Source organism: Eurosta solidaginis, chromosome 5 (assembly GCF_040869045.1).
Source record: "Eurosta solidaginis isolate ZX-2024a chromosome 5, ASM4086904v1, whole genome shotgun sequence".
In the NCBI taxonomy this organism is placed as follows: domain Eukaryota; kingdom Metazoa; phylum Arthropoda; class Insecta; order Diptera; family Tephritidae; genus Eurosta; species Eurosta solidaginis.
Genome location: NC_090323.1, coordinates 172,258,117 through 172,275,946, shown reverse-complemented (window position 1 = coordinate 172,275,946; position 17,830 = coordinate 172,258,117). Strand labels below are relative to the sequence as shown.

General features: G+C 35.0%; 1 protein-coding gene across 3 annotated transcripts in view; it reads left to right on the top strand.

Moving 5' to 3' along the window:
* Positions 1–7,493: 7,493 nt before the first annotated feature.
* Positions 7,494–17,830, top strand: part of ltl (larval translucida) — an 81,976-nt gene continuing 71,639 nt past the window's right edge. The window contains exons 1-2 of one of the 3 annotated variants that reach the window (XM_067757224.1): positions 7,494–8,373; positions 8,773–10,242. In XM_067757224.1, coding sequence (XP_067613325.1) covers positions 9,941–10,242 — 302 coding nt within the window. In that variant the 5' untranslated portion in view covers positions 7,494–8,373; positions 8,773–9,940. Of the gene's footprint in view, positions 10,243–17,830 lie in introns of all 3 variants that reach the window. The other 2 variants (XM_067757223.1, XM_067757221.1) reach the window with 2 other exon arrangements.

Genomic DNA, 17,830 nt, shown 5'->3' with positions numbered 1-17,830 from the left:
CCAAAAAATGTACAAATATGTTACAGCCAATAAAACACTAAAAAGAAACAAATTTCAACTTAAACCTAATTATCTAACCACGTGCTTTGTTTTTGTAAAAACCTTGTATATCAGTAACAAAAATCATGCATTTGCTCAGGCACTATATTTCCAACATGTCTCTACATTTGTTCGAGCACTTGCCTGCACACAGGTTGTGTATATGCTCAGAAGTTTTTATTTATATGTAGGTGACATATTTGCCCTGAGTTGCTGTGTGATTTCGCTCCTTTCAACTCTACCACGTATCTTGCTCTCCCCTACGCTACGTAGTATTACTTCACCAGTCCCAGCTTTAACTATGCCGTGCGACTATCAAAGTACAGAAACGTGACCCCGACAGACGTAGAGCTTAGTGCTCAACCTACCTCTCGACGGAATACTTGACGGTAGTACCGTGGTGCAAATGCTATTCAGACGGTTGGAGGTTTAGTGTGGTTAAAGTCCCACACTTACTTTGAGGCTTTCCATGCTTCGTCCTCGTATAAAAAAAACACTTATACGTTTTCTATGTAGTACTCTATACAGTACATATACCAATATTACACACTATGCCTGCATTTACATTCTACATGTATACCCCATAAAGCATATCTGTTACAAATAATACGCTAACGCTTACACTTACAGTTTACGCTTACATTCAATATTCTCCCATATGTGTGCAAAGCTATTTACAAATCAAAAAGAGGCAATAATAATTTTTGAAATTAAAATGTAGAATATTTTTTATATGTTTTAACTCGATATTGAAAAGACCTTTGCTGCATCAACCTGGAATTTGTGAGTAGCTTAGTCCTTTATTTCGAAAATCGTAGCGGAAAAGGTCCTAGCAAATACTGAAAGATTGAAGCTATCTCACTTATATGGTAGTTTAGGTTAGGTTAGGTGGTAGCTGCCCTAATAAGGGGAGCTCACTTGGACAACATGAAGGTCCGTTGTGATACCACATGCCATAAAATAACGGTAACGTAGATATAGCTACTAGAGAATCGTTGGGTAGCAACGATAAAGCTCCGAATGATACCGATCTCAACTTTCTATAAATCCTCGGGAGATCCAAGTGAGTCGCGACCGAAGTACTTTCGCCTAGTTCTGGCAAAAGCTGTGCTATCAACCATAAAGTGATTTGGTGATTCCACCTCATCACCCTCCATACAGCTGCAGCAGGATGAAGTTTTCAGTATATTGAGACGTACCGCATGGATACCCATGGGACAGTGCCCCATATACCATATATGGTAAAAATCCTTTTAATAAAGTATAAAGAACGTGGGTCAATCCGTATTGAAAAACTTAGTCAAGTACCCTAGTAAATATACAGACGTGTGTAATATAAATATTTACATATGCCTGTCGGTATATTTGGTAAATATATATAAATAACCCTTTACGACAAGGGCACGGTTTGTCTATACATATTTATATGATGTAAGGCTGTCCTTTATTTGCTATGCTGGCTTTTGTTTGTTGATTGCCAACAGTAATCTATCCTACTACACAGAAATAAGTGGAAAAAACATGGAAACCGATTAGGTAGGTCAGATTAGAGGCCTCAATGTGAGATGTATTGGTTTATAACAAAAACAAATTGTATTAGGATACTCACAGTCTCTTTCTAATATTAAAAGGTTTTAAACTTACAACATTATCTACTCGAAATTGTGAGCATCTCTTTACATGTCAATGTTTTATTATAAATCACGAAGCCCTGGACAGAAAATAGTTTCCGATTTGAGAAACAGTCAGACTAGAACTCTAACTCTACTGAAGCGTGCTATAGAGAATTCAGAAGCCAATTGTGAAACTTACATATCTCTCGAGTAACAAATATCAGTGTGATGCTAAGAGAAATTTACTCTTAGGCCCGGGTTTTCAATGCAAGTTTAAGTTAACGAAAGTTTATACCTGTTTTTTGCCCCTATAACTGTAATGAACAGTAAAATTTTATGTAAACAGCTATTGTGACAAGATTAGACTGAGCTTAACTTTAACTACAGCTTAAATTCGTACAGAAAAATTCAGACTAAGCAATAAACTGAGGTTATCTTAACCCTACATTGAAAAAAAGGGACCCTAAGAGCCGTCCTATTAGTATGTTCGTATTATCCGTAATATTTTCTGTTAGCTTCGGCTTTCATCGTTGGTTCTGTTCCTGCATTTTCTGAGAAGCTTGAATTCAAAAACATTTGGTATCTCGGAACCCAAATATTTGCGTCCATAGCTAAAAAAAAGCTGTGATAATGTGTAAAAATGCTTAAGTGTAAGGATAGAGTACCGTGAAGTTTATCGAAATATCCGCTAAATGATTCAGAAAACTATCATGAAAAAAAGTCCAAATGACCAAGAAACCATAACGAAAATAATAACAAATGATCCTTCTATAATCCTGAATTTATTCCCAATCCTGAATTTATCAATAAAAGATCTTGATATCATGAATACAATCGGGAAATGAAACTGAAATTTTCCAGGAGTTATCCTTAAAATCATTGCGTAATGATCTCGAATTGATCCTGAAACTGTCTTGCATAATCCTAATAAAAACCTGTACCGTTATAGTCCTGGATGGAAATAAAAAATAAAAAAAAACAAGGCGCGACATACCTTCAAAGAGATTTAGGCCGAGTTTCTTTTCCAACTTGCGTCGTGCTCCGAACAGCATCTGCAAGGCAAATGAGTTTTCACTGAGAAGGGTTTTATGGCAGCAATACACTCGGAGTGTTTGCCAAATCACTGCCGTGGTGCCACTCCGCTTAGAAAAACTATTTTCTTATTGAAAAAACTTGTTTATAAATTTTAGATGTAGTTTGCCCAGGACTTCAACCCAGAAGCTTCGGTACGTTAGGCGGAGCACGCTACCACCACACGACGATGACCGCATCACTGAGCGATGGTGCCGCTGTCATGGATGGGAGGACGTGCCAAACGGCACCCACGCAACTGAAGTCGACAGATTTAAATGACTACTTCAGGACAAACTTTAGGACTAGATTGCTTTGAGTTGATGGTTGTGGTTTTCTTCAACCTGAGTAAATTGGGATGAAACCCTAGGATCTCAGCTGCCCACGTTTCGTTAAAACCTTGGCAGGCCTTAGGGTACATTCCGTGTCTGACGCCGTTAGAAACCTGGCCATCCTAATAGAAATCTCATTGAAGACGCACTGCCTCCTAAGGATACAAGAAGTCATCTCCGCACACAAATATTCAGCCATTTGAACCAAAAGAGCATAAAAAGGCCCTCAGAGTCATCCACATAAATGCTCGGCGAACCCTGACGGCAGGTTAAAGACCGCACGGTTTTTGGAGGGACAAGGAACCTCCATACCTAAGGAGGAGCTGAGAGCGGTGACCCGACATCCCGAGAACAGTGCTGAAGTTCTGTGTTTCTGGAGAGACGCGCTCGTCGTCGACATCCAATATCGCTCCGCCATGCGTAAGGAAGCATCAGGGAACATTCGAGGTGGGCAGGCAGGGTTAAGAGAAATGGACAAACACTCAGACAGCTGGAATCAGCTCTAGAGAAGGGGAGGTTGCTCAATCGCAAAAGGCTGCTTCAACAACATTGTGAAAGAACCTGTTCTTTCAACCCATCACAGATCTTTCACCATAGTCTCTATACGGTGGCAATTGGCTACCTTCAATTACAACTGCATTTTACAGTTTCCGGTCTTTAAAAGTTCAACCTCTTCCATGTACAAGTCATGTTATGCGAATGAATAAAGATGCTGCGACGCAGGATGTTTTCGCTTCGACTGAGTTGGAGAACTTGGTGGGGAATGACACTAAATTCCTTGATGTTTCCGAGTGGCATCAGTGGCCAGTGGAAGGCTCACGAGATTATGGCATCGCTAGCTTGTACGCATAAAAGAAAAGATAAAATCAAAAAATTGGTTTCTATTTGAAGGAGCTTGTAACCACATACGATATCTTTTCAAAACTAGAAATTAAAAGTACATACTTCAACTTTTCTATTCGGTTCACCCAATAAACACTCCATGAATTGCATATTGAGCAAAACAATAGCAATAGCCTTATCGAATATACCCAGTTTAAATGTGATTAGTACTTAAATAACAAAAGGCCGGAGGAGGAAGAGATTAAACCACCAAAGGCGCTTACATACATACATACCCTCAAACAATATACCATAATGGGGGTTCAATAAATGCAACAGAAGCTCTGATACTTTCTTCCGGCCGAATTGCGTGCATAATTATCCAATTATTGCATTTGATATGATGTATTTATCATATGGGCAACTGATAAAAAAAAACGTTCAATCCATCACAATCTAAAACCTCAACCGTTTAAGCATCTACTTGCGAAGTAAGATCTGAGTATATATATATATATGTACATAGATATGTACACTTATAGCTGCTGATTGGTTATTGCTGCAACTCAAAAAGGCACACAGATATCATACTCGTATTGTTGCCGACGGTCTACGGATCGCCTATCCGAACAATCAAATGTTCTATTCCGATTGATTAAGAATTGTAATTTAATTGTAAAAACGAGCAATAAAAAAACTATTACTATCTAAAAACAATAGCTGCAGCCTCTGTGTAGGCTGAAGGAGGATGCTTTTGCTGCCGATGGCTGTGCGATCAACAATCGTATATTGCGTACTATGGATACAGTAGCGGTCATAAAAATGGGAAAATATTGTAAATTTTTTTTTTTAAATAAGAAAATATCTACAAACTTAATTCGAGTTAGATTGAACTGAAGTTATGAACAAGAAAAAAAGTTTAGAAAAAGCCACATTTTTCCAAAAGAATTCAAAATCTTGAGATAAAGAACAGTGTGCCGTTATTTCCCATTACTTTACTAAAGATACTTGTGTGCTATCGTTTTCGGCTAATGAACTAGTCGCTTAGTCGAGTAGCCGATCAAGTCGATAGAGGCTAGCGAAAAATTCGGTACCATTTCCCTACTGGGAAATATTTGAATTCGCTATATCTATTGTTTCCGTAATATTTGAAGAAGAAATTCTTAACATCAAAAAAGTTAGGTTAATGTTAATGTCCACCAGAGTAGAAATGAAAGTCGAAGTAGGAGTGAGAGTGGGAGTTAAAGGAAAATTAAATCCCTATAACTCCGTAATTATTTGGAGAGGGTATCTAATATTTGGTATAGGTAGAGATTCCATAGATGAGGCCATATATGTGTTAGAGGTAGATGGAGTGGAAATCGGAGTGATAGTGGGAGTGGGATTGGAAGTCGGAGTAGAAGTGAAATATACATTCAAATGCGGTATATTTAGGTAATTAATTTAATGATGTTTAGAACATTTTGTTTATAAATTCTATATATGAGGTAGTTCAGGTTGGAAAAGTATAGGGCGCGGGAGTGATATTGAAAACGGGAGTGGTAAATTTGCTATGCCTCTGTAATAATTTGAGGGGATATCCAGTATTTGTTATAACAAGTAAAGGTGTCTAAGTTCGGGCGTAACCGAACATTATATACTCTTCGTAAGCTTCAATTTCATTTCAGATAAATTACTTTTGTACATAACACGTGGCACCGCCCGTTTAAAAAAAATATCTCCCCATTTGCTCTTACAATAAAACTTCATAAGTGAAATATCATTGATTCAAAACTATTTTTTGCTAAGTTATAGCTTATTATTCTAGTCTACGACCCTTTTAAACTTGTTTTATATCTAAGTTGCCGTGGTCTTTAACCGATTCCGTCCATTTTTACTAGAAATATTTTCTACTATAGGGAAAATTTGTGAACCCAATTTTATTACGGTCCGTTAAGTTTTCTTCGAGTTATGGCTCCCGCAACATAGAAAATTGCTTAGTCATAAAGGGGGCGGTACCACACCCATTTTCAAAAAATTTAGTGTTTTCCAATTTAATGTTATAATTCAATTTAGAAAGTAAAATCCTATTGATACAAAGCTCTTTTTCGCTAAGATATAGCTTATTATTTTCGTCTACGAACCTTTTAAAAATCTTTTATATAAAAGTGGGCGTGGTCTTTAACCGATCTCGTCCAGTTTTTCTAAAAATATTTCATGCTATAGGGAAAATCTCTGTACCCAACTTTATTACGATCCGCTAATTTTTCTTCGAGTTATGGCTCCTGAAACAGAAAATTACTTAGTCTAAAAAGGAGCGGTGCTACGCCCATTCTTTAAAATTTGAAGTTCTTCCTATTTACTGTTATAAATCCACTTGGGAAATGAAATACCATTGATATAAAGCTCTTTTTTGCAAAGATATAGCTTTTTTTATTCGTCCACGACCCATTTAATAATCTTTTATATAAAAGTGGGCGTGGTCCTTAACCGATTTAGTTAATTTTTCTTCAATGCATTCCTTATAGTAAAGGCAATATCTCTGCCGAATTTTGTTTACGATAGGTTTAACGATTTTTGATTTATGATTAACAATATTTGTAAATTTGAGTTTATCATAAGTGGGCGGTGCCAGGCCCATTTAACAAAATTCAATTTGTTATCAAGAGTCTCAATATCAGTCCACACGTCAAATTTCAACATTCTAGGTTTATTATTTACTAAATAATCAGGTTTTTGTGTTTCCCAAAATGTTATATATATAAAAATTATAAAAAGTAAAAAATTCAATACCAATCTATTCTGGGTCCAGATAAGCTCGTGTACCAAATTTGGTGAAGATATCTCATTATTTACTCAAGTTGTCGTGTTAACGGACAGACGGACGGACGAAAATGGCCCAATCAATTTTTTTTTTCGACACTGATGATTTTGATATATGGAAGTCTATATCTATCTCGATTCCTTTATACCTGTACAACCAACCGTTATCCAATCTCTGTGCGCAAAGCACGCTGAGTATAAAAACTCCACAAATGAGGTAATTCACGTGGAGAAGGAAGAGGGCATGTAAGTGGGGGGCAGGGGCGAGAGTGTTTAATTAGCAATGTCTCCGTAATTTTTTGAAAGGGGTACCTGATATTTGGTATATAGATTCCAAACATGAGGTAATTTAGTGGGAATGGCAATAAGAGTGAGCGAAGGGAGAGCAGTGGGAGTAAGAGGGATAATTAGACTGAGAAGTGGGTGTATGTAAAATAAATAATGGAAGGACAGGAATAACAGAAGATGAAGAAAAAGTAATAAAGTAGTAGTCTGTTCGATGATATAGAGGGAAAGGAGATTCACTTTACAAATATAGAGCGGTACAACGTCTGTCGGACACGCTCGTATGTGGCTAAAGCTCGCTCATCAGTACAGATAAGATGAAAGACTTTTAAAAAAGTCTCATACCTTACCTCGAATATATATCCGTCAACAATGAACTCGTCTTGTCCTTGTGCGCCGCAAAACCCAAGTGTCCATTCCTACATCCGAGGACGTTTTTTCGGTAAGGCTCAGATAGGTCCCTCGCTTTTTAGCTATTGCACTGAGTGCTTTCAGACTTTGCAAGTGATATTGCTTATCCAGCTCGTGGGTAATTTTCTAACAGTTTTCACAAACAAAAACTGCATTTTAAATAATAAACAGTAGAGAGACAAAAATTGTAGCAAGTATTTCTCAAATAAAGTGTGAATGATTTCATAGCGCTTCTCAAAATCTTGTGTGGGAATGGGCAAGTCGAAATTAGTTTCATCGATGTTTTCCTTTGCATCAAAACTCATAAAAATGGGAAACCCCTTTCTTATGCGGCCAATAATCCTCAACTGAATATCATTCATTAGTGTAGTTAAGAGGTCGAAGATATACATACATACATATTTTGAACCAATTGTTTTGATCTTACACATTTATTAAAGAAATAATATTTTCAAAAAAAGTCAAAACTATCATCTAATTAGCATGTCGTTGCTATAAAACCACATATACGCACAACAGCACACACACACAGTAAGTGACATAAAAAAGGCCACCACTGTGCCAACCAACCATCCAAGAATCAGTTCTGATCTTCACAACGAGACTATCCTCCATCGTCATAGTAAATATTTTTTCCCAGCAGTCGTAAACGGAACATGTTGGTGAACGGACGTCAATTGCGGAGCAATTTGAGATTGAAATAAATATTTAAATAGACCGAAGTGTGAACCAAGTGTAGTAGATCAACAGTAACGATCAGTTACGCGCATATCAGTAGAAGCTCAGAACTGCAAAGGCTAAGACAAAAATGTCTATATGTACTAGTATATTTAAAATACATAAAAAATCTATATATAAATTATGTATTTAAAGTGAAAAAGATTAAATTGTGAAGCGGTAAAACAGAGTACAAAGATCGGAAAATAACAATAATAATAAAGAAGAGCAGAAAATGAAGAAAGTTTTCCAGTATTAGGAAATAATAAAAGAATTAAACAGTAAGTAAACTGATAAGGTGAAAAAAAACAAAAATCTATCGAAAATGGTATGCCATGTTACGCAGTTGACTGGAGGTACATAATCTTTTTTTTTTAATTTTGATAAAAAAATTTCTTGATACAAAATGTATAAAATGAATAAAAATTTATAAAAAACTAAAAAAAAACTGCACGACACAAAACAACTATTTGTATAAACCATTTCAAAGAAAAAAAAGAAAAAAGCAAAATTTTGTTGTTTTAACAAGTTTTTAATATTATAAAACTACTACAAAAAAAAAAATATAAAAACTACAACTAAATTACATTTATAAAACACAAAAATTATTTTTTACAGAATTCTACAAACAAATAATATAAAAAAGTAAGTAATATATTTTATTACTATGCGTTTTCTAGGAAATTGTAAAAAAAAAATCTAAGCGATTATTTCAAGCGATACGAGCTCATTAAATGTTGCACAGATGTCAAGTGTCAAATGTTTTTAAGTTTTTGTATATGCCTTAAGTATTGCGAAATGCGCCTAAAGAAGAATTTATAAAGCAGCACACACACTTACATACATATTAAAGCTTTTAACTAAAGAAGAATTAAAAAAAATAAATAAATAACAAAATTTAAATATTTGAAATATTAAAAAAAAATTAAATACCATTTAAAAAATATATCAACTACTAAAACCACAATTTCGGTCTGACTAGGGCTTGTCGAATCAGTAAAAAAAAAATTGCACGACTGAAAATTTTAAACGAAGAAAAAAATTTTACGATCCTCCCTAATATATCTACATTCAAAAGTACGTAATGAATTCTATGTGAAAAAAAACGGTAAAACCCTTAATTTACGGAAATTTGGCAAAAGTTTTTCTTCAAACTGCGCGTTAACGTGTAAAAATCCCCACACATGAAAATAAAACAAATTCAACAACAAACAATAACTGCGCCTTAGTGACCACGGCATCTCATAGTCAGGGCATTAGAACTGCCTGTTCGCCTGCTTAAAATATCATTTGATGCCCTCATATCCTTGGAAAAATTTATGAATGTGAACACACAATAGCAAAAAGCAAACAAAACGCCTACACAACAACGCAGCAGCTTTGGTGATAAAAAAAGTCACTGTGATAATCGTATAAAACCGGCAGGCACACACACATCAACACACACACAAACAAACATTCATGTAAAGTAACACCACATGCTTAGGCGCCTATATGTATGTGTTGTACAATCTTTTGCAGCGCATTGTTTTGTATTGAAATTTGTATGAGTGGCGTGAAAGTCAAAGTGATAAGGGTTGACTGCAACAACAACAATAGTAATTGCATCAAACAAAAATCGCAAAAACAACAAGAAAACAAAAAAAGGTACAAACTAACATTTTAAAACCGCATATCGTGTAATTATAAATATTAAAAATAAAAAAAAAATATCAGCGAATTACGCATGCTCGACATAGTGACATACAAAAAAATTTTATCTCACATAAATTAGTGACTTTTATTAACAATTGTAAAAATAAAATTTAATAAAATAAAAGTGCTGAAAATTAACTCAAAACATCCAAAATGGCATCATTTGTTTATGCCGTTTGGAGTATAACCAATGTCGCTTCGGTGCATTGTGCTGTGCGTCCTGAATTGTCACCCTGTACCTGTGAGCCCATCTATGCTGATAATTATGTGGAATTATCATGCGAGAAGGTGGATTCATTTCATCAAATTGTTAATGCCTTATCGAATAAATTTGATCCGGATGTGAATATAAGTTTAAAAATATCACATTCACAACTTGAAGATTTGGAAATGCTTTCGTTTATGGATATGAAATTGAAATTGGTTAAATTGAGAATGCAGTGGAATTCGTTGAAGTAAGTGTGTTAATGTGTTAACAAATAATTATAATATAATTAAAATTTTAGTTATTAGTAGACAGCAAAATACTTTCAATTTCACTTAAAAAGAGAATAAAAATCTTTTTTAACTGGAAGGCGTTGTGAGAATTTTTAATATTCTGAAGTAATTTTATGATGTTAACCAGCCCAGTTTATGCGCTTAAAATCTCCGATATGGTAGGCAAGCATACTATGACGACCGTGGCTGCAAAGTTTCACAAGATAAAATTGATATATCAAAATCTCTCGATTGCCGATTGGGCTTACTGGCGCCAACAAGTCACACCAAGGGAATTGAAATTGTGTTCCATCTGGTTCTTCCAGCGGAGTGGTGGACGCCCTCTACATCTGCTTGCATAGGCGATTTCCGAAAAGAATACTTTTTTGGCTGTAGCTTCATCCTTTATTCACATAACGTGATCAAGCCAGGGTTGGTGTCAGCGTAAAACTTGTACAGCTCATTATTAAAGCTGTTGCGGTACTCGTCGCCAAGGTTTAGAGATCCGTAAATCTTTTGAAGAACTTTTCTCTTAAACACTCCGAGAGTCGCTGCATCTGATGTTGTCGTGGTCTATGCTTCTACACCATGAAGCAGGACAGGTACATAAATGACTTGTAGAGCATAATTTTCGTTTGCAGAGAGAGGACTTTGCTTTTCAATTGCCTACCTACTCAAAAGTAGCATTTATTCGCAAAAGTGATTCTTCGCTGGATTTCAAGGCTGATTTGTTTGTGTTAATAGACGAAATCTTTATATTAGCCCTGTGCTAATTTGTTAGTACAATCCCCGCGATAAATGACAAAAAAAATTTAATAAAAAGTTGTTAATACTGTAATACCTGATAAAGCTCGATTGTTCGGCAAATTTTTAGCCATACGCGAATCCGAACTATAAGGTGCGCGTATTTGGGTGATCACAACACAAAACATGCAGAAGTACCCCTGGTCCCACATAGTAGTAATGATATGCAAGTTTCAAAACACTATCGACTACTGTTTATTTCAGAGATTTTTTTCTATCCAGGGGTGTTGTTCATACAACGAACGAAGAAAATCTGTATATGCGGAAATATGGCAACACCCTCCAGAAAAAAATTCTAAAAAATTCCTAATGGAAAGTTAAAAAGTTTAATGTACAATTTTTGAAGTTTGTTGAATTGTTGTGCAATTCATTTTATAAACTAAACCTGAATTCTTGAACACCGTCTATAAATATGTGGTGTCTATCTATATGGCCCCCACTGTACATAAAAACAATTCTTCTTTGGTGTCATCTCCCATTAGCTCTGAAATTTCTGAAAATTGTCATCCTAAAATGACTACCAAAAACCGACCAACGCTGCTGACTAAACAAAACAAATTATGAAACTTCAAAAACCCCCAAACATCATTAAAAATTTTATGCAATGTTTGGAAGCATGGTTCAATTACTAGAGGTTTGTTCTTCAATGATGACAGAGCTTTTACACTCCCAAATTTAAAAATCTGTACGGGTTGCTTTTACGAAGTAAGGAAAACGGGGAATAATTCAATCCCTTTCAGCGAAAATTGTAGCAGAAAAGTACCTTTAGTAGTATATTAGTAGTGATAATAAATTGTAAATGTCAACAGGTTTTATTTAAAGACACACTCTTAAAATTTCTTTAAAAAACTCCCTATCTGAGCATAAGTTCAATGCATTTTGACATAAGAGGGAGTTAATGAAAAGCATTATGAGATAAGGCGTTCTTCAACCCAATTCTGATATAAGACGTTTTTGTGACAAATCCTGCAATAAGGAATTTGTTGAAAATAATTTTGAGATAGGCCGATTTCGAAATGGCAGCCGACATGGGGTAATATTCTAGTCAGCAGCCGCAATGAACTAACAAAAAAATGAAAGAAAATGGCTTATTGTCTTAGAACTTTATATTTCCCCGTGACTTTAACAGAAGAGTTAAGCTTTTGTGCGGTCCTGCTACAGAGGCAGTATTTACCTTTTTATTCTGACATCTCGGAAAACTCTTTTCCATTTAAGTATTCATGAAAGCGTTCCGGGTTAATTTACAATATTCGGAACACGTTCGTTTGATACTACCTCACGAGGTTCGAATATTCCAAATAAGTATATATGTGTATGTATGTACATAATATTCAAAACGATTCCACAAATTCTTAAATGGAGACCAATGTTCGGAACATACGAAATGAATAAGTTAACATGCTCAATGAGTGCATTTCGTTATGGCATCCCCATTTTTAAACTCAGCTGAGCAGAGCTGACAGATTATATTAATTTTGTTCGCATAACGGCACCCCGTAACGGCATAAACTAATCGAGATATATATAGACTTCTATATATCAAAATGATCTGGCCGAAACAAGAAATTAATTTCGCCATGTCCGTCCGTCTGTCCGTAAACACGATAACTTGACTAAATTTTGAGGTATCTTAATGAAATTTGGTATGTAATTTCCTGGATACTCATATTATTTAAAATAAACGAAATTGGTTTATAACCACCCCCACTTTTTCGATATCGAAAATTTCGAATAACCGAAAAAGTGCGATAATTCATTACCAAAGACGAATAAAGCGATGAAACTTGGTAGGTGAGTTTACCTTATGACGCAGAATAGAAAATTAGTAAAATTTTGGACAATAGGCGTGGCACCGCACACTTTCAAAATAAGGTAATTTAAAAGTTTTCCAAGCTGTAATTTGGCAGTCGTTGAAGATATCGTGATGAAATTTGGCAGGAACGTTACTCCTATTACTATATGTGTTTTAAATAAAAATCAGCAAAACCGGATGACGAATTCGCCCACTTTAAAAAAAAATTTAAAAGTCAAATTTTAACAAAAAATGTAATATCTTTACAGTATATAAGTAAACTGCGTCAACATTCAACTCCAACATTTGTCTCCAAAGCTCTCAGCTGAGTATGTAATGTTCAGTTACACACAAACTTAGCCTTTCTTACTTGTTTATTAATGACATTTTTACGTGTATCGATTTACTAGTCGAGTTTTTGACGTTGAACGATGAACTTTTCCATTTCTTGTTGTCCGTATTTTTCATAAAATTACCAATGTTCAGCCACACCACTAATAGATCATGGCATAGTTTATAAATTTATCATTAAATGTAAAAAATTGTTCTAAGGAATTATGCAGTTCAGTACTTATCGGGTATTTGTAAACTGATTGTCTCCCTTTTCTATGACTAATATCTTTCGAAAAATCTCAAAGAAACAACAAAGGTAACGGATGTCAATTTGGTTTGGGAGCAAAATGGCTGCAATTGTCAAAAAATATGTCAGGCCAGCAAACCTCTTGTGCTTGAATCATGGTTCGAAAGCAATTATAAAAGAAATTCTTTCTTAGAAAGCACACACAATTTTTCTTCAGCATTTACTGTAGATCTTGTAAATACACAAAAGTTAAATCTGTTTTAAGGGGACTTGTATTATAATAATCGGGAAAGTCTCTAAATGAGTTGCCTGTCGTGTTATGAATAGGTACATACATACATACATCACATACACAAATACAACAAAAAGAAATTACATTATAATGATCATAGCATTTAATTAGCTATGCTTTCAATCAACTAATTATTTCCATATAAACAATAACAAAGTGATATTCTCAGCCAATTTGACTTGTAATTTTCTTCGAAATCTTCTGCTACTAAGTAATGTTGTTGTTGTTTGTAATTTGATACGATGGGTGGGTGTCCCTACGATAGTCATATGTACAACGTAATTATATGCAACGCGTCTTATGCCAAATAAAATTTACTGTAAATGAATTCAAATTTTTAATTAGGAAATGCAGCATCAAAACTCTTCCATTCCCTCTCATAAAAATCGATTGATAGCTTAATAATTGTTTCTATATAATGTTTACTATTTATTGTACGTCGTTGAAATCAGTGTTGCCATTTTAGTGCTTTTGGAGCTAAATCTAGCCCATTTTTTGCGTTTAGCTCCAAAAATTCCGGTTTAGCTCCTAGCTGTTTTTTTGGCCCTTTTTAAAATGTTTGCCCTTTTTTGGCTCCAAATCTATTTCGGCAATACGTATTGTGAAATTTGTTATGTGTCTTATGTGTGAAGTTTCATTTTATATATTTTATGTGTCATGAGGTTGTACATTTGCTCTTCCAGCTTGTGCAACAGCATAGTGTCACCTTCCAGGAGTTTCGACCCTTTAACATCAGATTATAATAAATTTTTGTCTCCCGTACCTTATTTTCATTATACCTTTGAAGAATATATACGAATTAAAAAAGAAGATTAATGTATAGAGGAATTTATTGAAAGAAAGATACGTAATATTAATAAAGCAATTAAGGCAACGCTTGCCGTAAAATATAGAAACGCTTAAGAAAATAGATTTCTTTTCAGTTGAAAACACATTGAGAATTGTGAAACCTCAATTATTTTCATATTTAACAAATGAAAAAAAAGGCTAGCACTAATGAAATAACTAGGTTAGAAATACAAAAATTCCAAAATTGGAAAAATGAGACTTCAACTTTAATTTTTTGGTTTGAGGTTAAAGAGTTTAAGAACGCGTTAAATGAAAACCCATTTCAAGAGCTTGTCGATTTTGTGCTTACATTTCTTTTGCTGCCAATAAGTAATGCTGAAGTTGAAAGAACGTTTTCAGACATGAGTTTAATTAAGAGCAAACACAGAAACAAAACGAATTTAGTTATGTTGAATTCGCTTCTGACAATACGAAGTGGTCTTAAACGGCTGAATAAATGCTGTCATGACTTTGAAATAAACAAAGATCTCTTAAAATTGATGAACACAAAAAATATTTATGAATATAGCAATAATAATAATTCATCTTCTGAGGACCAAATCATAGATTTTGAAGTCTAAGGCCCTTCATATATATCTCGTCCCAACACAAACTTAAATATCTCACGATACTTCACCGCCATATGGCAAAACAAAAGAAACAATTTTTTGTTGTTAAAAAATATAAAATGAACTATTCACGTACCTCTATTTTACCTTTTTTTTTTGTGAGTTAACTGTACTTTTTTAAAACTTTGTTTAAGTTTGATTTGAAATAAATGTGAAAACTTACATTGAACAAGTAAGGAAGGCTAAGTTCGGGTGTAACCGAACATTACATACTTGTTTGTACTATATGGGTATCAAATGAAAGGTGTTAATGAGTATTTTAAAAGGGAGTGGGCCTTAGTTCTATAGGTGGACGCCTTTTCGGAATATCGTTATAAAAGTGGACCTGGGTTGACTCTAGAATGCGTTTGTACAATATGGGTGTCAAACGAAAAGTCTAATAAGTTTTTTAAAAGGGAGTGGGCCTTTGTTCTATGGGTGGACGCCTTTTCGGGATATCGCCATAAACGTGGACCAGGCGGGGTCAGGGGTGACTCTAGAACTTTTGTGTACGATATGGGTATCAAATGAAAGGTGCTAATGAGTATTTTAAAAGGGTGTGGGCCTTAGTTCTATAGGTGGACGCCTTTTCGAGATATCGCCATAAAGGTGGACCAGAGGTGACTCTAGAATTTGTTTGTACGATATGGGTATCAAATGAAAGGTATTAATGACTATTTTAAAAGGGCGTGGGTCTTAGTTCTATAGGTGGACGCCTTTTCGAGATATCTCCATAAAGGTAGACCAGGGGTGACTCTAGAATTTGTTTATACGATATGGGTATCAAATGAAAGGTGTTAATGAGTATTTTAAAAGGGAGTGGGCCTTAGTTCTATAGGTGGATGCCTTTTCGAGATATCGCCATAAAGGTGGATCAGGGGTGACTCTAGAACTTTTGTGTACGATATGGGTATCAAATGAAAGGTGTTAATGAGTATTTTAAAAGGGTGTGGGCCTTAGTTCTATAGGTGGGCGCCTTTTCGAGATATCGCCATAAAGGTGGACCAGGGGTGACTCTATAATGTGTTTGTAAAATATGGGTGTCAAATTAAAGGTATTAATAAGAATTTTAAAAGGGAGTGGTGGTACTTGTATATGTGAAGGCGTTTTCGAGATATCGACCAAAATGTGGACCAGGGTGATCCAGAACTTCATCTGTCTAATTTATTTATATATGTAATACCACAAACAGTATTCCTTCCAAGATTCCAAGGGCTTTTGATTTCGCCCTGCAAAACTTTTTCATTTTCTTCTACTTAATATGGTAGGTGTCACACCCATTTTCCCAAGTTTTTTTCTAGAGTTATATTTTGCGTCAATAGACCAATACAATTACCATGTTTCATCCATTTTTTCGTATTTGGTATATAATTATGGCATTTTTTTCATTTTTCGTAATTTTCGATATCGAAAAAGTGGGCGTGGTCATAGTCGGATTTCGGCGGTGAACTGAGTTTAGTAAAGATATATCGATTTTTGCTCAAGTTGTCGTGTTAACGGCCGAGCGGAAGGACAGACGGTCGACTGTGTATAAAAACTGGGCGTGGCTTCAACCGATTTCGCCCTTTTTCACAGAAAACAGTTATCGTCCTAGAAGCTAAGCTTCTACCAAATTTCACAAGGATTGGTTAATTTTTGTTCGACTTATGGCATTACAAGCATCCTAGACAAATTAAATGAAAAAGTGCGAAGCCACACCCATTTTGAAATTTTCTTTTATTTTTGTATTTTTTTGCACCATATTATTACTGGAGTTGAATGTTGGCATAATTTACTTATATGCTGTAAAGATATTAACTTTTCTTTTAAAATTTGAATTTAAAAAAAAAATTTTTTAAAAAGTGGGCGTGGTCGTTCTCCGATTTTGCTAATTTTTATTAAGCAGACATAAAGTAATAAGAGTAACGTTCCTGCCAAATTTCATCATGATATCTTCAACGACTGCCAAATTACAGCTTGCAAAACTTCTAAAATACCTTCATTTAAAAGTGGGCGGTGCCACGCCCATTGTCCAATTTTTCACTAGTTTTCTATTCTGCGTCATAAGCTCAACTCACCTACCAAGTTTCATCGCTTAATGCGTATTTGGTAATGAATTGTCGCACTTTTTCGATTTTTCGAAATTTTCGATATCGAAAAAGTGGGCGTGGTTATTGTCCGATATCGTTCATTTTAAATAGCGATCTGAGACGAGTGCCCAGGAACCTACGTACCAAATTTCATCAAGATACCTCAAAATTTACTCAAGTTATCGTGTTAACGGACCGACGGACGGACGGACGGACATGGCTCAATCGAATTTTTTTTCGATACTGATGATTTTGATATATGGAAGTCTATATCTATCTCGATTCCTTTATACCTGTACAACCAACCGTTATGCAATCAAAGTTAATATACTCTGTGAGCTCTGCTCAACTGAGTATAAAAATATACATATACTTTTAGCTCTTTTTGCAACGGGTTTTGAATTTTCTTGAAGAAATTTAGCTCTTTCTAGCTCTTTTTTTTTAAATTCTAGCCCCAAAGGATTTTTTTTCTGGCAACACTGGTTGAAATATGTATCTTAGTAGAAAAGTTAACGAATGTAAGGGTTTGCTTGGTGGCCTCAATATGGATGCGTGAGTATACGGATAGTAGTATAGCAGAATTCTAAGGCATT